The sequence below is a fragment of the Carcharodon carcharias genome, chromosome 18 (genome assembly GCF_017639515.1).
Source record: "Carcharodon carcharias isolate sCarCar2 chromosome 18, sCarCar2.pri, whole genome shotgun sequence".
Lineage (NCBI taxonomy): Eukaryota > Metazoa > Chordata > Chondrichthyes > Lamniformes > Lamnidae > Carcharodon > Carcharodon carcharias.
The window spans coordinates 37,942,394-37,969,220 of NC_054484.1; the positions used below are offsets into that span (position 1 = coordinate 37,942,394).

The 26,827-nt window shown below is 42.3% G+C and overlaps 2 protein-coding genes across 7 annotated transcripts in view; both read left to right on the forward strand.

Moving 5' to 3' along the window:
* The window catches only part of LOC121290433 (zona pellucida-like domain-containing protein 1), a 46,396-nt gene extending 26,621 nt beyond the window's left edge, over positions 1 to 19,775 (forward strand). The window contains exons 6-10 of the mRNA XM_041210870.1: positions 589 to 672; positions 9,670 to 9,838; positions 14,804 to 14,918; positions 16,778 to 16,801; positions 19,636 to 19,775. Coding sequence (XP_041066804.1) covers positions 589 to 672; positions 9,670 to 9,838; positions 14,804 to 14,918; positions 16,778 to 16,801; positions 19,636 to 19,775 — 532 coding nt within the window. The remainder of the gene's footprint in view (positions 1 to 588; positions 673 to 9,669; positions 9,839 to 14,803; positions 14,919 to 16,777; positions 16,802 to 19,635) is intronic.
* Positions 19,776 to 26,252: 6,477 nt separating this feature from the next.
* LOC121290638 (E3 ubiquitin-protein ligase DZIP3-like) overlaps positions 26,253 to 26,827 on the forward strand; it is a 126,836-nt gene continuing 126,261 nt past the window's right edge. For 2 of the 6 annotated variants that reach the window (XM_041211342.1, XM_041211346.1), the window contains exon 1: positions 26,253 to 26,359. The gene's annotated coding sequence lies outside the window, so the exon portion shown is untranslated. Of the gene's footprint in view, positions 26,360 to 26,404; positions 26,617 to 26,827 lie in introns of those variants that run through there. The other 4 variants (XM_041211343.1, XM_041211345.1, XM_041211347.1 and 1 more) reach the window with 3 other exon arrangements.

Sequence of the window (26,827 nt, forward strand, 5' to 3'; positions counted from 1 at the left end):
TGCATTGTGCATTGTAGCTAATCAAAATGTTAAACTAAATTACATTGGGAGTAATTTTGTCTTTGGCTGATAATGTCAAATGGGCGATATTGATTCAGCTTCCCGTTAAACATCTCTCTCCCGATTTTCATTTCCCCATAGACTACAGAGTGACCACAGGAGAGCACATAAAAATAATTCAGTTCTTACTCTGGCAAGGCTCTTCCTTTCTGGAAATAGACCGGGCCGGCAAAGCATATGCTCCGACCTAAAATGGCAATTCTATTTACATCATAAATCTTCAATTTCTATAATAAAAATAGACTGTTCAAAATAAAGCTAGCCACATATTGACAGTGTTGACTGGGTGGTAAGTTTACTGAGCCCACTTTGACACTGTTACTACTTGGTTAATGCCAGGTGAAGTCCAGCAAAATCAACTCCCTAGAAACCATTGAGAAAGTAAGTGAATGACTTGCTCTCAGGAGGATACAAAATCCAAAGGTAATTTAAAAGTAGGGAAACAGAAAAGAAAGACATAATCTGCTCTATGTGAAAATTCTCATGCGCTTGCTTAATATTTATTATAACTTATTTTCTACCACACAGGTTCAATGTCCTTCTTGATCGCTGCTATACTTCAACCTCACCTTTTCACTTAAATTCTTCACAAACTTATGATCTCTTCATTGGGTGAGTACTCCAAACCTCACTGCTTATAATAGTTTTCATCCAATTTAATTTCTTTCTATCAGCTTACTCATATGTATTTTCATTCATTCCCCATTGTGACCCCCATATTTCTTGAAACTTTTTGGGTGAACTATTAGATGTAGAAATCAGATTGCACCTATAAAACAGCTATGCTGTGATTCCTCTCAGACCCTTTGATCTGAGGAGCAAAAGATAAGGGCCAAAAATAGCTTCTTCAGACTTTCCTGCTTTCATAATAGTAAGATGGTAGACCCAGGAACAACCTCTCAACTTATTTACATCTGTTGCAAATAATGTTTGTTGGGAACACCACTATCTGGAAGTTTCCCTCCAAGTCACTCACCATCCTGACTTGGGAATATATTGCCGTTCCTTCAATGTCGCTGGGTCAAAATCCTGGAACTCCCTTCCTAACAGCACTGTGGGTGTACTTACACCACATGGGCTGTAGCGATTCATGAAGGCAGCTCACCACCAGCTGCACAAGGGCAACTAGGGATGGGCAATAAATGCAAGCCCAGCCAGCGAAGCCCACATCCCCGAATGAATTTTTAAAAATTCAGCTTTTGGTATCCTGTCCAACACTAAGTACCATTTACCCATCAACATTATTCTTACTGGCTTACATTGCCTCCCTGTTCAACACACATTGAATTTAAAATCTTCACCGTTTTAAAAATCCCCTTTACTGCCTCATTTCAATCTATTTCTACAACCTCTTCCAGTATTTATGAACAAGAAATTTATCTTGGGCAGTGGCACAGAACAGGCGGTATTAGATCAGTCACCCGTTTATTCTATTCCATTGCTGTCAGATGAATTTCTAGCCCTATATCTCTTCTTGCATCCTTCAGTCTTACAATTCTGGCTTTATGTCATCCCGCCCTCCCTTTCTCCCACTATTGGTGGCAGAGCCTTCAGTTACCTTAACCTACTGTCTGGGATTCCAACACCAAAATTCTTCATTTCTTTCCCCACATTTAATAAAGCTTCTCAAATCCTATCTTTCATTCAAGCTTCTGGGCAGCTCTGCTAACTTTACCACAGTGGCTTTGTCCATTTTATTTATTTTCTCTTGCTTATTTGTAAAGTTGTTTAGATATTTTCTACATTAAAGACACCAAACTTTAGCAGAAAGACAAAGGTCAAAAGAAATAGCAGGTCATATAACCTTTCCACCATCCAATAGAATCATGGCTGATTTTCTAACTCAACTTCACTTGCCCATATCACCTAATTCCCTTAATATCCAAAAATCTATCGATCTTGGTCTTAAATATATCCTCTAAGGTAGAGAATTCCAAAGATTCACAACCCTCTGAGTGAAGAAATTTCTCCTAACCTCAGTCCAAAATGTCCATCCTGTATCCTGAGACTATTACCCCTAGTTCTAGACTTGCCAGCCAGGGGAAATAGCCTCTCAGCATCTAGCCTGTCAAACTCTTTTATATGTTTCAATGATATTATCTTACATACATCTAAACTCTAGTGGTAATTCTACTCAATCTCTCCTAATAGGAAAACACTCTTATTCCAGAAATCAATCTAATGAACCTTCACTTCACTGCCTCCAAGGCAAACATCTCATTCCTTAGGTACGGGGACCAAAATTGTACACAATGCTCCAGGTGCAGTCTCATCAAAGCACTGTATCATTGCAGCAAGACCTCCCTAATCTTGTACTGCAAGCCCCTTGCAATAAAGGTTGATAGATCATATGTGTTGTGCTAACATTTCAGTTATGCTAAATCTTTCTTGCAATTTCTACCAGCTTTAGTAACCTGAAATATCATGTAATTGTAAAAAGATTCTGGGCAGGATTTTCCCACAGGCTTCAGGACCCCGATACTGGGACCAAATGGGATCCTGAGCCCACACTAGCTGGGAGCCAGAATGGTGAAGCTATTTTCCTACAGGCAGCTTCATAATTGGCTGCTTCCATGCTCACCATCAAATTAAAGATGGCAGGGAGGCTCCCAGTCTGGAGGGGCCAAATACAACGCAATCTAGCACATAAAGATTGGCAGAGGTGGGCGCTGCTGAAATATATAGGGAGGCATGAGGGCACCTACATTCCCAGTCACCAACTAAAAATGGGGGATATATGAAGATCCAAAAGGCATAGGGCCATCGGACAAGAGGGGAAAGCCACCCATGGTAACAGGCACTGCTGCGGTCATAGCTGTTTATTAGCACCATGCCTCCCCATTAAATGGAGCCTCTAACTCCAATGGACCCCAGACTTCTGCATTGAGGCCACCTCCATTAAATTGGCTTCAAGGCAGGGCACCTTCTAAACCGCCCTTAATTGAGGTCTTAAATATAGAAATTGGTTGCCCATCTCTTTAGTGTGGGCAGCAAATCTATTTTCCAGGCCACCCCCAGGAAACTTGCCAGGGAGCCATCCTGACGTACCTACCTGCTATTTCTCTGGCCCCACCCACCCACCCTGCCTTGAAGCCAGTCACTACATGGTTGAGAAAATTTAGCATTTTATGTAACTTAATTGATGTTGAAAAGGAAGGGAATTGACAAGAGATTTGTTTTTCCCTTTTATGAGATTAGGAATGAGGCAAGGTGATTCAACCTTTGTAGAGTAACTGCTCCAAATATGTACAGGCAACTTCCGACCTTGAACAAAGTACACAAAACGGTAGAGTGTTCTTTACCTAAAAAGGCACCATGATTTTCCTACACTTTCCTCAGGAGAAATATGTAATTTAAATACTGATGAAGCAAAAGATAAATAAATCATCATAGTATGCAGTGGCACCCTTGTTTGCCTTCCATGCACATTCTGTATTTAGTTAGTTATTCGTCCACTCTTGTAATATTATTTTGGGGAGGAAAGAAGAGAAACACAAGGGTTGGAATTGTCCATGCCTGCTGGCGTCGGGCATGTTCGGTGGCGTTAGCGGACAATATGGCGCGAAGGCAAAAAATCGGTTTCACGGCATTGTGAAATCAGTTTGCGATGGTGAGCCGTGTTTCCTGCCATCGGATGTCGGGAACCTCATTGAAATACATCTGCATATCATTATAAGCCCAGCCCGCCAGAATCGCCCCCCAACCCCCGCCACAACTGCTGGATCGTCCGCCCACGTCGGCACAGTTGCACGCAGACGTCTTTCACAACAGCATATAAAAGGCGTGCACTTGGCGGGCTGCATTTTGAGGGAAACTCGGAGACGAATACACAGTAATGTTGCACAGTGTTCGCCTGGGTCGCCTGTTGGACTTCAAGGTTGAGGCACATCGGGGGGGAAGGGCTGCCCTGTGGTTGAAATGCATAGGGTGGGGGACGGGGGGAGGGCTGCCCTGTGGTTGAAGGTAGTGTACAAGCATGTGTGGGATGGAGGGTGTGCATGAGGGAAGAAGCCACATTTTAGGGAAACCTTGTATAAAGTGACCATTCCTCTGCAGCTGAGACAGTTTAAGTGCAGCCACATTGATATGATTGGAGTCGGGCCTCTAGCTTCTCTGCCTACTCAAGCAAAGCAGAGGCATCAAAATGCCACAAGTGCTTCAAAGCTTTTTACTCCTCAGGCGTAGACTGCAAAGTAATCAGTATTTTAGTGGACTGCAGAACAGATGGACGACTGGGCACGTTGTACAATCTCCTTGCTAAAGCTGGCCATGGAGCAGTCACTGGTGGAGACGCTCACAGCCCCTTGTAATGTCATCATCCCGGTTTGGACCAGTCTCCCCCATGGTTCAAGCTAACAGTACAGCCTTGCATTGCAGGTTAGGAGAATGCGCGTGCCTGAGCTGAGAGCACAGCATACAGGCCTGTGGCCGAAGCTGCCACCAATTAGTTGGGTGGAGTGAGGCAGAGGTGGGTGCGGTTTCGGGCAGCCATGCAGTGCATTAATCTCTGGCCATCCAATTGGTGGCCAACACTCTACGGGATGCGTTAAGGGGCCATCACACTTAACCAAGACAGGTTCTCAGTACACCCATGATAACTCTCATGTCTCTCTCTTTCATCCTGCAGCAGGAGCACATCAGGATCATCTAGCCTGGTGAAGTAGCATCCACGAGGTCACGGATGACACTTTCACGAAGGCACACAACTTTGTGCATTTCGCCCGGGGCTAGGACAGCCAGAATGCAAGAGCGATTGGATTTGCCAAAGTCTCAGGTTTCCCACAGGTGCAGGGTGCCATCGACCACACTCACATGGCACTCAGATCTCCATCGCAGCATGCGGTCAACTATGTATGTCAGCTGCAAGGGATTCCATTCACTGAATGTGCAGCTGGTATGCGACCACCACAAATGCATCCTGCATGTCTGTGCACAGTTTCCAGGGAGTGTACATGACTCCTACGTTCCCAGTTGGTCACAGATCCCTGATATCTTCCAGGATCCACAGGGGCTGCAGGGATGGCTCCTCAGGGGCATGGGCTACCCACAGAGGATATGGCTGATGACACCTGTACGTCAGCCTCAGACTGCAGCAGAGCAAGGATACAACATGGCTCATGCTACAACTCACAACTGGGGGGAGCAGACCATCAGGATGCTGAAGATGAGATTCTGGTGCCTAGACCGGTCTGGTAGAGCCCCGCAATATAGTCCACAGAGGGTGTCATGCATTTTCGTCATCTGCTGCTGCAATGGGAGAGGAGCTGGCTGAAGAGGAGATGGAGGAGCTGGAGGTCTCCTCCTATGAGGAAGACACCGACAGGGATGAGAGTGAGGAGGTCCTCAAAGGTGACAATAACGGCGATGAGGCCCTTGCGTTGGCCAGACAAGGCAGGTGCGCTTGGGAGGCCCTCATAGCTGCTACATTTGTGGAGGGTGATGACGACATGCAGTGAAGAGACACCATAGATCTTCACTTTGCATCTATGAACATTTGTCTCCAGTCTGGCTTATGGAAATGCACATACCCTCTGTGAAAATGCTCCTGTCATGGAGAAGCAGTGGAAGCCCTTACAGTCGCTCATCACATAGCCTCTGAGAATGTCTGACTCCTGTCTGGCTGAGGGTAGCTTGCTTGTGCCCTGTGATCAGGGTCATATCATAGAGACGCAGCCAGAAAACTTTAAAAGCATCTGATCCTTTGTTTACCTTCAGCACCTGACCCTTCAGGAGCACAGGGTCACTGGTCACAGATGCTGAAAAGATGGGGGCGTGCCCCCCCTTAAAGGTGCTGAGGGCACACAGAGAGAGAGTGACGGTATTCTATGACACCTGCCCACAATATTCTGGCAGCAATGACAAGCATCATCGAGGTGCAGGCGTCAGTAATGTGTCTAGTGAGTGTGAGGGCGATCACTTTGGACTGAAGGCTGCACAAAGCACAGGAAAGAGGCGCTGGACTGAGACACCTGCCTTTATCTTATGCAGAAAGGTTTCACACCTGAGCACGAACGCTGTTCATCAGAACAAAGCAGGGAGACATTCCTGGGACTCTACTAACAATAGTGAACAGTATGTACAAGTGATTAACACCCATGTCCATGCTGTGAAACTACATCTTCTTAACCTTACTAACCCTGCCGCTACACCTTGATGCTCCCTGGACATCCACAGCAGAGGTGAAGGCAGCCTGCTGACTGTTACGCCCTGTCTATGACGACCTTGGCTGGCATACTCTGGAGGGCTGAGACCTGGAGGGCCCTGGCTGTTTTCAGGGTCCTGCTGTGTGGCAGTGGCACCCACCTCGGCCTGCGGAGCTGGAGCTGGAGCTGCTGAGGTCACAGGAACAGGGTATTCGGATGGGCTGGACACTCCCGGAGTCACCTGGATGGATGGGCCCTGAGTATACAGCTGCTGACCACACCCCCCCCACCCCACCCCCACCCCAAGGGTCCCAGGCTGATGCCTTGAGGAGAAGGGGCAGCTGGAGTGAGATCAAGCTGCCCCGTACCCCTCTCGCATACACACTGTTGGAGGCCAACTATGGCATCAGCGATGTTGAGCCCGTGCAGCAGTGCAAGAGCGACATCCTGTACCAAAGTCTCCATGGCGGCCACCATCCTACCAGTGTTGACCTTGGTGCATTGGCAGGTTGGCACTATCACCACAACCTGAAGGCAGACGGACTCCTCCATCATGCCTTGCGTTCTGAGGAGTGCAGCGGACATCCCTTCCTGATGTTCCCAAACTTGCCTTTGCAGCTCCACAACTGTGACATGACCGAGTCCAGAGGCTCGTCATCTGACTCAGACTCAGCAAATTTCTTGCCTCCAGCATTCCTCTGAGTGCTGGACGCCTGGGAAATCCCTGTTGCTGTCTGCTGCTGATCAGACAGTGCAATGTGCTCACCAGATTGTGATCCCGAGGCTACTGTAAAGCTAGGTTCCACCGAAGTGTGTGTCTCTATGCTGGTGGAGGGCGCGGATGAGCGCTGTGTTGGGGCTTCCAGATGCAGGTGCAGCAACACTGAAAACATTTTTCAACCACTATTCCTATATCAGAATTTGTGTTTATAGATCTATACAAATCAGAAAAGATCTATCTTTAGGACCTCAGCTTCACAAGAAAAGTTCCTAGAGTTGTACCATCTGCTGAACTTAACCTGCAAATAACAAAGATCAAGAACTGCTGTTTTCATACAAGGAAGATTATCACATGATGAAGTCTCCAAGTAATTACATCCTTCAATACACAGCAATGGACTTGTATCAGCTTCTATCAGCAAGTATCAAGTGCTTTGTCTGCTAGGCGCTCAGCATTACAGTGCGCCTTTCATGCTGGCTGGCCTTTAACTGGCAGGACCGCTCCTGGGTCCACCTGCCACGCCCGCCCGATGAGGTAAAAATCCTGCCCAGGGTGTCTGAGAGGTTTATATGCTCTCTCCAACACCTTGACTTCTCCTTTGCACATTCCTGATGAAATCTCTTGATGTGTTTAGTGCCTTCCCAAATAAGCCTTCTCCATTTCAACTGATCAGAAACCAGGGTCTCCCATAAGTCAGCGAGGATCCTCTTCAGGGATGCTTTGAGGACATCCCTAACACGTTTCTGTTGTCCTTCTGGGAGTCTCCTGCCATGACTGAGTTTTGAGCAGAGCAGCTGCCTCAGGAGTCTCATGTCAGGTGTCAGGGATACAAACTACACATCCTGCCCACCGAAGCTGGTTTTGAGTAATGGGTACTTCAAAGCTGGGAAAGTTGGCTTGATAGAGGATGCTTGTTCTCGGATTTGGACGGCCTTGCAAAGGTACTTCTCCAGTGCTTTGAGATGCCTGCTGTAAGTCTCCAAAGCACATAGGAAAGTGGACATCACCTTTGTCTTGGTTTTGGGAATTTTTTTTACTTGTTCATGGGATGTGGATGTCACTGGCTATGCCAGCATTTATTGTTCAAATGGGGCATTGAAGAATCAACCACATTGTTGTGGGTCTGGAATCGCATGGGTTTTTACGACAATGGTTTCGTGGTCATCATTCGACTTTTTTTAATTCCCAGATTTTTATTGAATTCAAATTCTACCATCTGCCATGGTGGGGCATTAACCCGGGTCTCTGGATTACCAGTCCAGTGACAATACCATCACCACCTTCCTAGTCCTCAGATACTCTTTTCCTCAGTGGGCCAAAGGCTGAGCTGGAACAATGGGGGCAATGATGAATTTCATCTGCTACATCTGCTCCCAACATACAGAAAATGGTCCATATTTTGTTGACCACACTAGGAAACACTCAGACAACAGAGAACTGCCTTGAGGTAGAAGCAAAGAATAATTTTACTGTTCTTCAGCCACCACCTCCAACCTCAAGAAAAATGTGCCTCCATAATGAAAGTGTATGTGAAAGGCCAGCAGGAGTGAGCATTGCTTGAATTGGTGCCTCCTGCCTCCCACAAGATGCCAAACTCCCAACTTGGGTTTGTGTAATGCTTAATGGGCTCAATAAGAAAGATGTGCAAAGCCTTCTTACTTTCACCATTCTCTTAATGATGATGATGCCCTTGTTGTATGACAAGAGAAACCTGCACTTGGAGTGGATTATAGCGAGCGAAGTTCTGTGCAGTAGTTAGTCTCACTGCTTCATCTGTACAGATCATCATCTGCTGGTGAGGAATATCTTAATAAGAGGACTGGTGGGCATGGGTGCAGCATGTTGCAAGAAGCTGAAATGAAAGTTCTCCGTCTGAACCCATTTATGGCCAAAGTAACTATAGCCCAGTGCCAGGGCTGTGCCATACTACTGGGCAGATAACAGGTGATAGTCCTGGAAGACCACTGTAGCTGATATGCTAAGCCCTGTTATTGGTTGGAAGCCTCATAGATTGATTGCCAACTTAGGATCATGACAGCAAACGCTCCAGGTCAAATTTTACACTAAGACCAGAAAGTGTGGCTGGATCCAGTTACCCTTAAGCTGGCGGGGCAGAGATTTCCCTGCCCCAGAATGCAGCTCACTCTGTCCACATCTCTCCCCTATCTTCCTGCTTCTTCTAGCTAAGCAGGTAAGGGGAACGAACCTATTTCCTAACTCATTCATGGAAGGTCACATATGTCTCTCACCTAATTCTCTTGTTACTGGCAAACTGATAACATATATGCAGCCAGATCCAAGGGAACATTGACTCTGTCAGCACCCTCCCTCTATGCAGCTGTGCTTTTACTGTAGTGTCCTTTAGTGCCAAATAAGACCGCCTTCTGTTGGTTTACCTCCTGCTTTAGTACTCCAAATTTTTAATATTGAAAGGATACATGACTCCACTGTGTCACTGTAAACAACTAGTCCATGTTTTTGCCACCACTACGACTTCCCCATTAATGGTGAGTTGCAGTTCTTTAAAATATGCTGCCTTATCTAACTTCATACTCCTCAGACAAGTTTTCTGGGTAAGCCTTCCATTTGCCAACAAATTATTCAAATGTGGGGAAGAAATTTCCCCCATAAAATTCTGAGCCGCCAGTACAGAAGGGCCAGCTCAAACTCCATTTTTGCAAGACTCACAAGATCAGGAATTTACTGTTGAAATCTTAGCTAAAATCATTTGTTTGACTTTTATAGATGTAATAGAGAACAGCAGACCAACATAGTGTCCAATGGGCAGGATCAATTTGCAAGATTCTACTTTGAGGCGTTCCGCTTCACTGAGCATCGAAATCTGTCTGTCTCTACCTTCTATCTGCACTGCATAACACGTCTCTGTGCACAAGCTGCTTGCAGTGACTTTTATGTAAGTACAAAGCTCATATATTTTTAGTAGAAAAATAGGAGTTGAAATTCAACTGTGAGTGAGGAAGGTATGAGGATCATGGATGTAGTAGCAGAGGGGCCTTAGCCTTTGTAATTATCCAACGGGTTTGAGGTTCTTGCAGCTTATATGAATAAAAGCAGAGGCTATAGGGTGGATGAGTTAACTGACCATGACACCTTCATACAGAAAGCCCTTCAAGCAAAGGGATTATTTAGAAATGTAGTCATAGTAGAGGATAGTCAGGGGAATAGCACAGTTCTTTGTAGCTGAGAGCGAGAGTCCAGAAGGTTGTGTTGCCTGCCTGGTGCCAGGTTCGGGTCATCTGCTCGGGTCTGGAGAGTAACTTGCAGTGCCGGGGGCGGGGAGGATCCAGTTGTCATGGTCCACATTGGTAACAATGACAAAGATAGGACTAGGAAAGAGGTCTTGCTTAGGGAGTATGAGCAGCTAGGGGCTAAAGTAAAAAGCAGAAACTCAAATCTCTGGATTATTACCTGAGCCACGAGCAAATTGACATTGGGTAAGTAAGATTAGGGAGTTGAACGCATGGCTGAAAGATTCGTGTGGGGAAAATGGGTTTTAATTCATGGGACACCGACGCCAGTACTGGAGAAAGTGGAAGTTGTACCTTTAGGACAGCCTTCACCTGAAGCATGCTGGGACCAGTGTTCTGGCAAGTTATATAACTTAAGACTGTAGAGGTGGCTTTAAACTAAATAGTGGGGAAGAGGGATCATGTGAGGGAACGCATGGTAATTAAAGGCAAATGATAAGACAAAAGAGCGAGGCAGCAATAAAGCTAATGATAATCAGAATATGGCAGGAAGTGACAGAGCATATAAACTTAAAAGTGTGCCATCAGATAAGGCCAGAGTTTGCAAAAGTAGTAAAAACATAACTAAAAGCTCTATATATAAATACGCATAGCATTCATAACAAAATGGATGAATTGTCAGCTCAAACATAAATAAATATGCATGACCTGATAGCCATTACAGAGACGAGGCTGCATGGTGACCAAGGTTGGGCCCTGATTTTTTTTTAGTTCACTCATGGGATGTGGACATCGCTGGCTAGGCCAGCATTTATTGCCCATCCTTAACTGCCCTTGACAAGGTGGTGATGAGCTGCTTTCTTGAACTGCTGCAGTCCATGTGGTGTAGGTATACCCACAGTGCTGTTAGGGAGGGAGTTCCAGGATTTTGACCCAGCGACAGTGAAGGAACGGTTGTGTATTTGCAAGTCATGATGGTGAAAGGCTTGGAGGGGAACTTCCAGGTGGTGATGTTCCCTTGTGCCTGTTGCCCTTGTCTTTCTAGATGGTAGCAGTCATGGGTTTAGAAGGTGCTGTCTAAGGAGCCTTGGTAGGTTGCTGCAGCGCTTCTTGTAGTTGGACACACTGCTGCTATTGTGCATCGATGTGGACGGAGTAAATGTTTGTGTATTAGGTGCCAGTCAAGCGGGCTGCTTTGTCCTGGATGTTGTCAAACTTCTTGAGCGTTGTGAGAGCTGCACTCATCCAGGCAAGTGGGGAGTATTTCATCACATGCTTGACTTGTGCCTTGTAGGTGGTGAATATGGGGTTTTGAAGAGTCAGAAAGTGAGTTACTTGTTGCAGAATTCCTAACCTCTGACCTGGTCTTGTAGCCACAGTATTTATATGGCTAGTCCAGTTCAGTTTCTGGTCAATGGTAACCCCCAGAATGTTGATAGTGGGCGATTCAGCAATAGGAATGCCATTGAATGCCAAGGGGCGACAGTTAGCTTCTCTCTTGTTGGAGATGGTCATTGCCTGGCACCTGTGTGACGCGAATGTTACTTGCCACTTGTCAGCCCTAGCCTGGATATTGTCCATGTCTTTCTGCACTTGGACATGGACTGCTTTAGTATCTGAGGAGTTGCAAATGGTGCTGAACATTGTGCAATCATCAGCAAATATCTCCACTTCTGACCTTATGATGGAAGGAAGGTCATTGATGAAGCAACTGAAGACTCTTAGGTTGGCTCTTAGGTACTTGACATTTTGGAAAGAAACGAAGCTAGGAAAAGGGTGGTGGTGTAGCTCTGTTAATTAGGGATGGCATCAGTACAATAGTGAGAGATGCCCTTAGTTCTAAAGGTCAATAAGAATCAGTTTATGTAGAGATAAGAAATAGCAAAGGTAAAAAGTCACTTGTGGAAGTAGTTTATAGATCCCCTAACAGTAATTACACTATAAGACAGGGTATAAAGCAAGAAATAATGAGGACTTTTAAGAAAGGTACAGCTATAATCCTGGGTGACTTTAATCTACATGTAGATTGGACGGATCAGATTGGCAAAGGTAGGCTGGAAGACGAGTTCATAGTATTTTTGAGACAGTTTCTTAGGGTAGCGCATTCTAGAGCCAACCAAAGAGCATGATATTCCAGACCTGGTAAAGTGCAATGAGACAGGATTATTTAATGACCTCATAGTAAAGGAACCTCTAGATAGCAGTGATCATAGTAAGATTGGATTTCACATTCAATTTGAGGGAGATAAGAGTTCCCTAAAATTAGTGTTTTAACTTAAATAAAGACAACTACAAGGATATGAAGACAAGGCTGGCTAAAGTGAACAGGGAAATTAGGTTAAGGTAGGTCAATAGAGATGCAGTGGCAGACATTTAAGGAGATATTTCATCATACTCAGCAGATACATTCCAGCAAGAAAGAAAGGATCTAGAAGAAGGATGCACCATTAGTGGCTAACTAAGAAAGTTAAAGATGGTATCAAAAAGCGTGCAACTCTGCGAAGATTGGTGGTAGGTCAAAAGATTAGATCAAATTTAAAAACCAGAAAAAATGACGGAAAAAAAATAATGGGGGAGAAATTAAGAGTATGAGAGAAAGCTAGCTAAAAATATAAAAACAGGTAGTAAGAGTTTCTATAAATATTTAAAAAGGAAAAGAGTAACTGAAGTGTGTGGGTCCTCTAGAGAGAGAGTCTGGGAAATTAACAATGGGAAATAAGGAAATGGCGGAAGCGTTAAACATTTTTTTGTCTGTCTTCACTGAAGAAGACACAAATAACATTTCAGAAATACTTGTAGATCAAGAGTTGAAAAGGGGGGAAGAACTTAAAACAAACACAATCACCAGGGTAAGGGTACAAAGAAAACCATTAGAACTAAAGGCTGACAAGTCCCCAGGTCCTGATGGACTTCATCCTAGATTCTTAAAAGAAGTGGCTGCTGAGATAATAGATGCATTGGTTGTAATTTTCCAAAATTTCTGAGATTCTGGAAAGGTCCCATCTGATTGGGAAATAGCAAATGTAACACTTCTATTCAAGAGAGGGAGACAGAAAGCAGAAAACTACATGCCAGTTAGCCATAGAGAAATGCTAGAAACTGTTATTAAAGAGGTTGTAGTTGGGCACTTAGAAAATCTTAATGCAATTAGGCAGATGATGGGACCAAATGCATGGTTGCTAAATTTGCTAATGACACAAAGTTAGGTAGCACAGTAAGTTGTGAAGAGGACATAAGGAGTCTGCAACAGATAGATTAAGTGATTTGGCAAAATTTGGGAAAATGTGAACTTGCCCACTTTGGCATTTAAATTAAGAGAGATTGCAGAACTCTGCAGTATAGAGGGATCCTGGTGTCCTTGTACATGAATCACAAAAGGTTAGTATGGAGGTACAGCAAGTGATTAGGAAGCCAAATGGAATGTTGTAATTTATTGTAAGGGCAATGTAACATAAAAGTAAAAGATTTGCTACAGTTGTACAGGGCGAAGGTGAGAACATAGTTGGACTACTGTGTACAGTTTTGGTCTCCTTTCTTAAGAAAGGATATAATTGCATTAGAAGCAGTTCAGAGAAGGTTCACTCGAGCGATTCCTGGGATGAAAGGATTATCTTATGAAGAAAGGTTGGACAAATTGACCATTGGAGTTTAGAAGAAATATATAAGATCTTGAAGGGATTTGACAGTGTGGGAATGTTTCCCCTTATGGGAGACCTAGAGATAAATGGTATAAATCTCTCTCCATTTAAATAACATACTTCTGTTCAATTCTTTCTGCCAAAGTAGATGAGTTCACATTTTCCCACATTATACTCCATCTGCCAAATTTTTGCCAACCCATTTAACCTATCTATATCCCTTTGCAGACTCCTTATGTCCTCTTCACAATTTACTGTCCTACCTACCTTTGTGTCATCAGCAAATTTAGCATCCGTACATTCGGTCCCTCCATCCAAGTCATTGATAGATATTGTAAATTGTTGAGGGTCCGGCACTGATCCCTGTGGCACTCCACTAGTTGCAGTTTGGCAACCCAAAAATGACCCATATACCTACCAGAACCAGGGGACACAGTTTAAAAAGAGGTCTCCCATTTAAGATGGAGACAAAGAGAATTGCTTTTGTCTCAGAGGGTCATTAGTCTGTGGAATTTTCTTCCCCAGAGAGCAACGGAAGCAGGTCTATTGAATAATTTTAAGGCTGAGTTATATAGATTCTTGATTGACAGGGGTCACAGGGTAGACAGGAAAGTAGAGTGAAGCCATGTCAAATCAGCCATGATCTTATTAAATAGCAGAGCAGGCTCAAGGGGCCAAGTGGCCAACTCCTGCTCCTAATTCACATGTTTGAACATTCATAATTCCAAGGATCCTACTCTGCTGACCAAAGTATGATGTCTGGAACCAAAAATGCGGGCCACGTCCCAAATTGTATGGGCAAGAATATTTACATAATCCGGGCAGATGACCTGCGCCTTTATGGAGAAAAATATTATATATGTATGTATGTAAATATATATATTATATAGCCTATTTGAAATTGAAGATTAAAGTAGTAGAGATGTAGAAGAAGGTGATGCACTCTGGATTATTTAAGTTCAGCTGCTCTTTTCAACTTTTAGTTACAGAAAACTTAATTTATAAAAATGTTTCTTTTTGCGTTATCTTTAGCAATGTAACAGGAAAAAAAGAGAAGCACCACTTATAGTCACTACTCCAGTACCGGTTAAATTATCTGATCCTTCAATAGTCAGCTCCAAACCAATCACAACCAAGAATGATAATGGTATGTATTCTTTAATTTAATTTATATTAATAAAGACATAAAATAACAAATAGGTAGGAGCCATTAACACAGAATTAAACAATATAATGTTCAACCACTATTCTGAAGGCAAGGGAAAAACAAGCAAATAATGACGCGAATCTTCATTCTATTGTGTTCCCTGATTTTCTCTAACAGCTGGAGCTAGTTTTAGTAGAACCGTGACTATAAATTATTATGAATTTTGCACAATATTTGCTCTTGCTTTTGCCTAAACTGATGTGAAAAGCAAAATATTGAGCCACTTCAATTGTAATATTGAGTCTCTTGAACTTGACTTTACTACTTTCACTGAAACTCACTTATCATGATTATCAATGATATTATCAGTTGTACTCAAGCTGATACAATGGCTCAGAATCTGATAGTAGCACAGAGTTATAGCAGGTCAATTTTGACTTTTTTGGCTGATCATCCATACTCATGGTGTAGAGGCAGCCACAATTTCGAGGCACTGGTTGCTTTGATGTTGGTCTAGCAAGTTACGGATGTCAAACTTCTGGCAATCTCTTTCTTTCCTCTCGCACCATCACCCTACCCATTTCTACTTCAAAATATTCTTGCTTACTGCCTTTCCAAGTCTGCTAGTAACGTTACAGTCAAAACTGCTCCCACGTCTCTTCACTCTGCCCCTGCACTGAGGAACTTCTCATCCGTATTAATTTTAACCTTGATCTGAATTTTCCTTATCCACTTTCCTCTGATTTTTCTTCACGCCAATCCACTCACTTCCCACATCTACACCTACTCCTATGAACAGCTCCCTAGATTTAGCCATCTTTAGAAATCTTACAATGGCTAACATCTTTATCTTAGGTAAAACTGTCTCCAATAATGTTCTTGCTACCTCTAATATCCGCATTGTCCTGTCTGTTTTAGATCACTCTACTAACCACCTCTGCCTTTGGAACATTACCCTTTTCCAACACTCTCTCAAAGTCCCAAATTGCTCTCCTCTGACTTCCCTACCACCTCAACATATTTGCTGCACTCACCTTGCTCAATAACTCCCTTGTTTCTGCATATGTGTCCTAACGCAGTTAACACGTCTACTATGTCTTTTCATCCTTCCTCTATACAGTCACATTGGGCATATTCTAAGGCTTCATCCTTCTCCTCTTCCTTATCCACATTCTGTCCCTTTGCAACATCATTTACAGAAGTGGGGTCTTCTTTAATATGTACGCTGTAACACCCTAGTTAACATCACTACCTCTACTCCTAACTGCTCAACCATCACTGCTGAGCACAGTGAATTTTGGAAAGTTGGGAAGATTGCAACATATGCCTAAGAAGGAAATCACCCAATTAGTCCTATATGCACACTGAGCTACTTAATTTTCCGATATTCATTGATTTCCTGTTGTTTTCACAACTCCCCGACAAAAGTAGGTACTCAAAGGTTTAGTTGACAATCGCCATACTGGAACTACAGACTTCCCGATGAGTCCTCATCAGTTTCAATCACTGAGAACCCCTTCCTCACTGGTACTTTACTTCATCATTTGCTTCCACTTCAAAACTCATTTGTTGGGCTTTGTAGCTACTCAATAGTGATGTTAGTTTTATGTACGAGAGCGTGTGTAGTTTTGGAGAAAGGAATACACACCTTACTCCATTCAGAGCAGATGGAAGTCGATGGCTCATTCTGATCAGAGAAAGATCTGTTCCCTCATGGAAGGCCAATCTTTCATCCCACTTATTTTTCAAATTTAACTCTGATATTTCAGACAAAACAAATGTGGAAAAGGTTTAGCTAATAAATAAATTGGGATTAATATTTACTTATAATGGTTTTTGTTTTGTACTTTTGTCCACAGTGGTGAACACAAATGGTGATTCAGGTAAGGGCAACTACAGTTGAAGCACTTTTAAATGCCTCACAAAAGAATTTTCAAAAAATTAAGAAAAAAAGAGGGATAGAAGCAAAGGCCAAAAATTAAAGTGGGATTAGGAACAGCATATGTTACTTAATTATGGTTTCAAAGTCAGTCGGCCTCAGCGAACATATGGTAATTTCCCATTGATATTTGCTAGCATTTAACATTCATTACAGCCTGTCTGAGAATGGTCAACTTATTCCTACATGCTCAACATGGACACTATTCCACCATTGTGAACATATAAACTTTGTAAACAATTGTTCACATAATTGGAAAAACATGGAACATCAAACATTCAATTCCATTCAGGATCTCCTTTATATTCCCAAAGATGGGCAGTTGATTTATAGTCCAAAAATATTATAGCAGATATGAATTTGTACCTACTATAGATATGTTCTTGGGTTCAGTGGTCGTCAGTCACTGCCATAAGTGATTGGTCTGTGTGTTAGGAAATAGAGATAGTTTAAATAAGTTATATTGCTATTTGTGGGTGTTAGGAATGAGTTTCAGCTTTAATATTTAAGCTTGATTTATATTCCTGTTTCTGTGTGTTAAGAAGAGGTCAAGTTGAGTTTTAGTTTAACTTTAAAAGATGCTTGTATTTCTAATGAGAGTTTTATGGCTATTGCAGCTAAGTTAAACAAACAAGAGTAGAGAAACTTGCTGTTGCCTAGCATCTGGGGTCCGAGAGGCAGGTCCCTCCTACAGACACACAGAATAAACTAGAAACAGCAGTTTGATTTGGAAGCTGTTTGAGTTCAGTTGATTTTGAAGACAGCTGCTGGGCAGAAGCAGCCTAGGAGACTCAGATAGCCAGTTCCAAGCAAAAGTTAGTTGAAAGTAGCTGCCAGGGAGAGCCTGGAGCAAAAGGGACAATAGCCAGTCCCAAGCTAAAGAAAAGACCCCAAAATCCAGGGGAGTGGAACAGGAGAAAGTCCCAAGAAGAACTTCTAGTCAAAGGGAAGGACAGGAATCTGGAAAAGGTCCTGTTAAGTAGTGAAGGGCAGAGAGAAAGGCTCCAAGCTTCATATTTAAAGAGACAAAAGCTGTATAAAGCAGATTTAAAGTGAGAACAGCTTGCACAAGGCCAGAAGGTCTATAACTCTTTGCTATGGGCATGTGAATCAGTGGTACTGTTGACAGCTGAGTTGGTGAGAGACAATGAATGGAAGACAGCTTGAACACATGTGATGACTCAGGGGAGAGGAACATCAGAATGAGAGTTCAAAACACTGGAGGTGAACTCTTGCAGGAAGCGTCTGAGAGAAAGCATCAGTTTAGGAGAAGATTCCAAGGCCAGGTCTTGGAGAGTGGAAATTGGAAACCGTCGTGTGAAAGACGGAATGCAGTGAAACCAGTTGGCTCACAGTGTGACAAGCGTCTGGGGGGAGTTGAGGAGAGATCCATAGCATCTGGTTGAGGTGGCATCTGTGACTTGGTTTCAGTGTGTGGTATGCCTGACCACAAGTTGAATATTGCTTTACATGCACTGTGTACTTACTGTGGACATTAGCATATAAGATAGCATTTGTACTTGTGTTACAAATCTGTATACATCTGTAAAGGTATAGTTGTGAGTAGAGGAGTATTATAATATAGTTCATCTTTTCTTGTTTAGTAAATGTCTTATGCTTTTGTTAAAAGTTCATTAGCTGATGCCAGTGACTGGTCAGTAGCCCCTCTCCACATATCTAAACAAACAAATAAAAATTAGGATCTATCAAGTTGGAATATAATGTGGGAAAATGTGAGATTATGCACTTTAGCAGGAAGAATAGAGGAGCTGAATATGATTTAAATGGAGAAATATTGCAGAAGGCTGCAGCAGAGAGGGATTTGGGAGTCCTTTGCATGGATCCCAAAAAACTAACATACAAGTTCAACAGGTAATAGGGAAGGCAAATGGACTGTTGGCCTTTAGTTCAAAGGGAATGGAGTACAAAAATGGACAAGTCTTGCTAAAACTATACAAGTTAGACCACACCTAGAATACTGTGAACAGTTTTGGTCCTCTTATCTAAGGAAAGATATACTGGCATTGGAGGCAGTTCAGAGAAGGTTCACTAGGTTGATTCCGGGTATGGAGGGATTTTCTTATGAATGGAGGTTGAGTAAGTTGGGCCTGTACTCATTGGAGTTTAGAAGAATGAGAGGCAACCTTATTGAAACATATAAGATTCTTAGGGGGCTTGACAGGGTAGATGCTGAGAAGTTGTTTCTCCTTGTGGGAGAGTCTAAGACCAGAGGGCATAATCTCTGAGTAATAGTAGCCCAATTAAAAGAGAGATGAGGAGGAATTTCTTCTCTCAGAGGGTAGTCAATCTGTGGACTTCTTTACCGCAGAGGACTGGAGAAGCTGGGTCGTTAAGTATATTCAAGGCGGAGGTAGACAGATTTTTAATCATTAAGGAAATCAAGGGTTATGGGGAGAAGACAGGGAAGTGGAGTTGAGGCTTATTGGATCAGCCATGATCTCATTGAATGGCGGAGCAGACTCGATGGGCCGAATGGCCTACTTCTGCTCCTACGTCTTATGGTCTTATTAGGCATCACAGCTGAGTCCAATCTTGACCTCATTTGATATCTGCATACTTGTACTGAAGTAATTGCTTGGTAGACTCTGCCTTACTCTTCCCCCAGCCTATGGTCCAGGCATGCTGAGCAAGACTGTAGCATACTAATTGGGTTTCTGATTCAATGTTCATTGCTAGATCATTAAGTACTACAAGCATGTAGACTGTCATATTTCTCACACATTGTTTAACATGTTTTTTTTTCCCCTCCAACATCAGCCTTAGCTGCTCAACAAGCCTTAGGAGTGTATACTGGACTGGGAGTTGGTTTGGGAATCCTAGCAGTCATCTGTATTGTCATGATTGCAGCAGGTGTACTGGTCTACCGAAAATCCCAGAAAAAAAACAACTTACCTTAGGTTGGAAAACCCATGAAGAACAAAAATAAACAATTTCCCTTCACTGAAAACTTTGTTCAACACTCAAGGTTCTAACAGTGCTTTCTTAAGTGGATATGTTGGGTCCTATTTTATCTTTACTAGCAATATTTTGTTGTGTATAGCAATACAGACTTTTTTAATGTCACTAGTAATGAAAGTAGTTTTTTTTCTATTATTCATTTTAACTGGACCTATGCTAGGATTGGCTGTGACACATTGAAGAGGAGAGTATTTCCAAATAACTAGCTAAAATGAACAGAGCCTCTGTGTGCAGTAATTAAATTCACATCAGGAAAAGGTATTAAGCACAATGCCACAAAACATTGATTCAAAATTCCTGTTCAATGATTCTATGATTTAAATATTTTGTTCAAATATGGCTTGTCAATCAGGTTGCTTAAATTACTGCTTCTCAAAGTTGCAATTTTTTAGCCACATCTGTTGTTACTGAATATTGTCTTTTTGGTATAACTTGTAAGCGGGAGGCAGATGCACAGCAATGTCATGCTGTAAATGAGTAAAATTGTAAGTTTTTACAAGTATGATTTCCACACAACTTAAGCTGATATGGTATGAGCGTAGAATAAAAAATAAAATCAGAGCTATGGCTGAATGTATATACAGCTCAGTTTGCTATTGAGTCAAATGAACCAGGAATATCCCAAATGTAAACTCTTGGTCTTTGCTGTTTTAGCTGAATTCACCTTAAGTGTTAGTTGGGGTCATCAGAGTTGACAATAGAGGCGGTATGAGGCTTGGCAGGGTGAAATCAGTGAGACAGCCAACATCTATCTGTTATCCACTGACTCCGGCTAGAAGTGACCCTAAGTGGATGTTAGGTGGGGGCAGGATTTGGTTCTCCATGAGCGATTAACCCACTAGCATTCACTATCTCACCTCATACAAGAGGAATGGCCCCTTTGATGGTGCACCATGGAACCACACTCCAACATGATTCGTGACCTTCAAAAGAAAGGTTGAAAGAGGAAACATTTAATGGGGAAAAAGAGAAAATCAGACTCTTTGAGGGTAAATATCTATATGCTGTAACAAAAACAAATGCATTCAAACTTGGTTATTGTTCAACAGTTTTCCTATAAAAGCTGTAATTTTGTTGTACTCATATAGTTCTGAATTAATTTGTTAATATGGAAGTTTTAGGAATTAGTAAGCTCCAGGAAATACATGGCATTAAGTTACACAGCTCCCTTGTTGGACTCCATAGACCATCAGATGGGACAGGGCACATGCCTTTAAAGAAATCCATCTGATTTTCTGGTATTCACTGCACCCAGGTCATCCCATGCATCTGGATGCATACCCTGGAAAGTCTCCCCTTGTATGTTTCCCCAATCGTAGATTAAAGTGGAGGTAAATTTGGCCAAATTCAGATTTTTGAAAACATGTTTGGAATGAAAAACAAATAAGAACTGTTAGGAAAAGAAAAAGGCAATTAGACTCAAAATGCCTAACACATTTTGATATATCAACACTATTTCCTGCTTTTTTCACTGCATTCCTCAATCCATTCTCCCTGTAGAATCATATCTCTTAAGCTCTTTAAGATCATTTATGTTTTCTCCTTCAATTATCTTCTCTTTAACTTTTATCCACCCTCAACTGCAACTGCCATCTTTGCCTACCTAAAAGGTTTAAATCCATCCAAATCTACTTGTATTTTCCTCATAATGTGATCAATGCCCTACTGCCTTCTTTCCAAGAAGCAACCCCTTTCAGCCATGTACGTCATTAATCTACATTCCTAGTCATACCACCTCCTGGAAAAGGTGAAATACTTGAGGCTAATTTGATAAAAAAATTCCTTAAGTCAATCAAAAAAGCTCCAAGAAACCAAGGTAAGTCATGAATTTCATCATTCCTGACTACTCTGTGCTTACCTTTAACAGTCTTTCGGAGGAGAAGTTAAACTGAGGCCCTAGCTGTCCTCTCAAGTAGATGTAAAAGATCCCAGTGTCATTATCTTGAAGGAGAGCTGGAGAAAACCCTCTCCCGCACCTTCCTCTACCCCTGTATTCTGGACATTATTTATTCCTCAAACAACATCTCTGAAATAGATTATCTGTTCATTGTTACATTGCTGTTTGTAAGTGCTGCGTTTCACGCATCACAGCAGTGACCACATTTCACAAAGTACTTCAGTGGCCCTAAAGTGACTTATGATGAACCAAGATGGTGAAATTCACAAGACTTTCTTTTGTTCTTTACCCTATAATTTGAAATGACGTTTTCTCTCAAGAAATTCCCCAGCTCACTTTTGAAGAAGCCTGGGTAATCAAAACCTGAGTAATTCATTGCAGAAGAGAACAACTCTGTGAAAAGAAATATTTCCTAACATTTTAGCTACCTCATTGGTTACATATTTTATACACATCACCTAATTCTTTCATTCCTATTCATCCAAAACAACTTGTCTCAACAGACAGAACATGAACATTTATCATTTTAAATTGCTGAATCATATCCCCTACATTTCTGTAATGAAAATAATATCAAGTCATCAAGCCTATCCTGATAACCAACAGTCCTAAGATTGATCATTTTAGTTACTCTCTTTTGTTATTTTTACAGGGCCTCAATATTCTTTGCCATACATAAAGACCAAAACTGGAAGTAATGCAAAAAGTGCAGCCACACCTCAGCCTTGATGGCCTTAGTATGTTATCCTAGTTTTACATTCTACCATCCTAGCAATAACACCCAAATCTCTACTTGACCTCTCAGTATCCTTGTCACAGTGCTTGTGAGCCTTCTCCATGCCCTTTATTAGATGTCCCTGCATGGTATACACAGTCCTTCAAGGTCCTAGATCCAAAATGAATAACACTGCATTTATCCACACATGGGCAATTTGTGTATGACCATGTCATTAATTATACATTAAAAACAGTATGGGTTCCAAGACTTAGACCTGCTTAATTCCACTTCTAAGCTCAATTGAAATTAGCTTCTGATTCTTGTTTTTAAGCCAATTATCTACCCAGTAACTTATTTTCCTTTTCCACGAATCTTTAATATATTCATTATTTGACAATTAAGGACCACATCAAAAGCTTTCTGTAAATCCCAGAATATAATAGTAATTACATTTCCCTTTCTTATCATGTCAGTAATCCTTAGAAAACTAGCGGATTCACTAAACATGATTTTTTTTCTGAGTCCATTTTGACTGGCTTTTAAAAGTTATGTTTTCTAAGATCAATACAAAGACTCTTCCTATGGATGTTGGATATTCTGCTTTGTAGTCTCTATTAAGTCTCTTTTTTGTCTCTTCTTCAAATAACAGAGTTATATTAGCTACATTTCAACTTCAGGAATTCAAATCTGTCAAAATTGGGATGAATTTATAAAGAAACATTAAGATCTATCTTGTGCCTTTAGAAAACCAGTGCCACTGCATTTATTCAAATCTGATATTACCAATATTCTGAATATCTTTCACTGGAACATTAGCTTGTAAACATTCCGCAATGTTGAATTCATTCTTTTTTGCAGCATTTCTGTCATTCAGTTTTGGTACCTCATAGTAAATCTCTAAATGTGTCCTTAAAGTGTTAAGACAGTACATGGCATAAAAGCTTTTGCAATGCTGAATCAATATGCATGCTCGTATGCTAACATATTGTAAATCACAAATAATCTAAATATTTACATTGTTGTATTTTCATGCATTCTAATAAATGTTGACTCTGTTGAACTGACACTGTTGTTTCAGTACAATGGCCAAGTAAATATATCTGTGCTATGATTACATATCACCACTTCCTGTGCTAATGAAATGTCATATTACGTTATCAGAAATCCTGGGACCCATGTTCCATCGTCATGCCTAGGTATTAGATTAAAGATGATGTGGTTTAAGTTTACCTGATACTTACACTGTACTTACCTTCAGTTCTCCCAGTTCCTGAGATTTGCATGTCAAAGTTAGGTAAAAAAAAATGCATCTATTTATATAAATTGCATTTATATAGTGCCTTTCATAACCATAGGACATCTCAATGTGTTTTGAGCTAATGAAGTACTTGTGAAGCATAGTCACTGTTCTAATATAGTAATCATGACAGCCAATTTTGCACACAACCTCCCACAAACAGCAAAAATGATAACGACCAAATAATCTGTTTTTTTGATGTTGATCGAGTGACAAATATTGACCAGACACTGGGGATACTTCCCCTACTCTTCTTCAAAATAATGCTAGGGGATATTTTGCGTACACCTATAAGGACATATTAATGTCTCATCCAAAAGATAGCACATCTCACAGCGCAGCACTCCCTCAGCATTGGAGTGTCAGCCTTATTTCCTGTGCTCAGGATCTAGAGCAGGGCTTGAATCCACAGCCTTCAGGCTCAGAGGCAAGACTGCTTCCAATTGAGCCACAGCTCACAGATGATCATGTTGCCATAATGAAAACAGAAAATACTGGAAAAACACAGCAGGTCTGGCAATACCAGTGGAGAGAGAAACAGAGTTAACGTTTTGGGTCCAATATGATTCTTCTTCGGAAAGAAGTCATTTTGGACTCAAAATGTTAACTCTTTTTTTCTCTCCATAGGTGCTGCTAGACCTACTGAATTTTCCCAACATTTTCTGTTTTTATTTCAGATTTCCAGCATCTACAGTATTTTGCTTTTATGATCATGTTGCCATCCTACCTGAGATTGATTCCTTTGGGTCGCTTCTTCCCAAATGAATTCCTCTCATCAGCTTTCAGCATTATTAAATGATTTAAACAAAATCAATAAAAGTTATTTGTTTGAAAGTTCTTAAAGATTCTTAAAGCCAGTTCCCACTTCAGCAGGAATTTGGCATTTCTGTTTTCAGAATCAAAAACCTCACTATGGTGGGAAACTCCATTGTCAGCCCGCAACCACCCAAACTACATGAGTGGCAGGGACCTTAATAGCAGGAGAGGATCAGCAGACAGGAAGGGTTTTGCAATATTCAAAAAGAACCTCAACAGCAGGGTAATGGAAATGCAGCTTTTAGTGGAGGCTTAGCGTCCTGACACAACAGGAAGGGCTGGGGCTGGGGGGGGTATTTGCACTCAAAGGGGTAAAGCAAATGGGAAGGGCTTACAATGCTGCTGGGCTTAATGATTGCAGATGCCAAAAAGGGTTGTTTGGACACTGGTGGGGTCAGAAAATGCAGTAGCATGGGTTCTCAGAGTACTGGTGAGTGTTTGGAGCACAGTGGCCAATGGGAACATCAGGTCTGTGTGAGGAAAGGGGAATGCATTGGCTGGAGTTGGGTGAGTATCATGGAAGCAGTGAAGGAGTGGCTGTGAAGCCTGATATTCTGGCAGGGATAATAATTACAATGACTGTGATAGCTCGGGACAGGATGGCTGATGATCTAGCGCTTTCAGCTCATTACATGTGCATCCGCAAACAGCTCAGCAAATGGAGGGGCTGAGCAGGAAGTCACCATCCTTGCCATTACCTCATGAAGTCAAAGGCCCTATTTAAAGGGCACCCGAATAGCCTGTGCTATCCCTTCCATCTTTGCCTGGCTACTGCTTAACCCTTCCTCTCTAGCTCTTCCTCCCTTCCTTGGTCATCTTCCATGTAACTAGCACTGCCACCACCTGGTCTCAAGCGTAAGCTGGCATTCACAGACGCTCCTCAAAAAGGACAATGTACAGCAACTCACAGTTAATCATGGAAGAAGTCTACCTCATGAGTTGCACGCCACTTATGTGCACATGTTAAAGTGAACATTCTAATTTCTTGCTGGCAGGGAACTTAATTTGGAGGGGAAACTTAATTTTGGTGAATTAATGAGCAAGCATGACATGCTATTGCATGCAAAAGGACTTCCTGACATTGGTTGTCAGTAAGCTCGACCTGCCTTTAAAGGCCCAAGAACATAATTGCTGAAGTTCATCCTGCCATGGGAAATTGATTTCTGGCCTCACACCAAATTAAGTGCCCCTGCCTGCTGCAGAAGATTCTGCCCTTTGAGCCTCCCAACAACTTGCTTTCCTACCTATCTCTGTATCATCTGTAAAATTGGCTACAATACGGCCAAGTCATTAAACGTAAATATATGAGGTCCTAGCACTGATCCCTATGGAAACTGCTTTAGTTACCCATTTATCATGACTCTGTCCAAGAGGGCAGGCGGTTTGATGCTGCCAGACCTGATGAGTTTTTCCAGGTAATTCTGTTTTTGTTTTGGATTTCCAGCATCAGCGGTTTAATGGCTCACCCGAAAGGCAGTATTCAAATAAGGCGCCCACCACATTCCCTCACAACTCTCAGACAACCATCGCAAGAGCTGACTCCCCCGGGCGCCCTGCCCCCGGTGGGAAAAATACAATCCACCCGTCTCTCTCCACGCTTGCGCACTGAGGCTTTTTCCTTGGGCTGGCTGCCATTGCTGATAGGTGCCTTGTGGCAGCGCTGCTCAGGGCGGCGGGGGAAGGGGATGCAGCGCGGATAAAGGGGCCGGACCATCCGGCGCTTCGCCCTGGTTTGTTGCTGGTTGGTGTGGGGGAGGTGCTGGGTTGGCCGTTGAGTGCAGACATATTTAAACAGGTAAGAAAACATAGTAGGTTTTATAAGTGTCATTGAGACAGTAATGAACCCCGGTTGGCGGGCCATTGTTTCGTGTTTCCTTTAAATGAAGATGAAATATATCAAAACGAAAGCCCATGTTCGTCTTTCGGAAGCATTTGTTTGTAAAAGGGAATGAAGTGATGTGACACTAGAGCTGTACCTGTCAGCAGAGATGTGGGACAAAAACTGCGGATGCTGGAAATCCAAAACAACCTGGGGCACTAAAAACTACAAAGGTGGATTGAAGAACATTTTCACTTTCTCCGACTGCTCCCTCCCCCCACTCCCCCTTAAATAATTGTTACTTTAGAACTTTATTTTAATTATTCCCTGCCCTCCGGTTCCATTATTTTGGGATTTGCATGTGGTTTATAAAAACTAAGTTGCTAAATTTTGCAGTGTTGATTTTTGTCAGCCATGGCTCTGAGTAGCACACGTCGCCTCTGA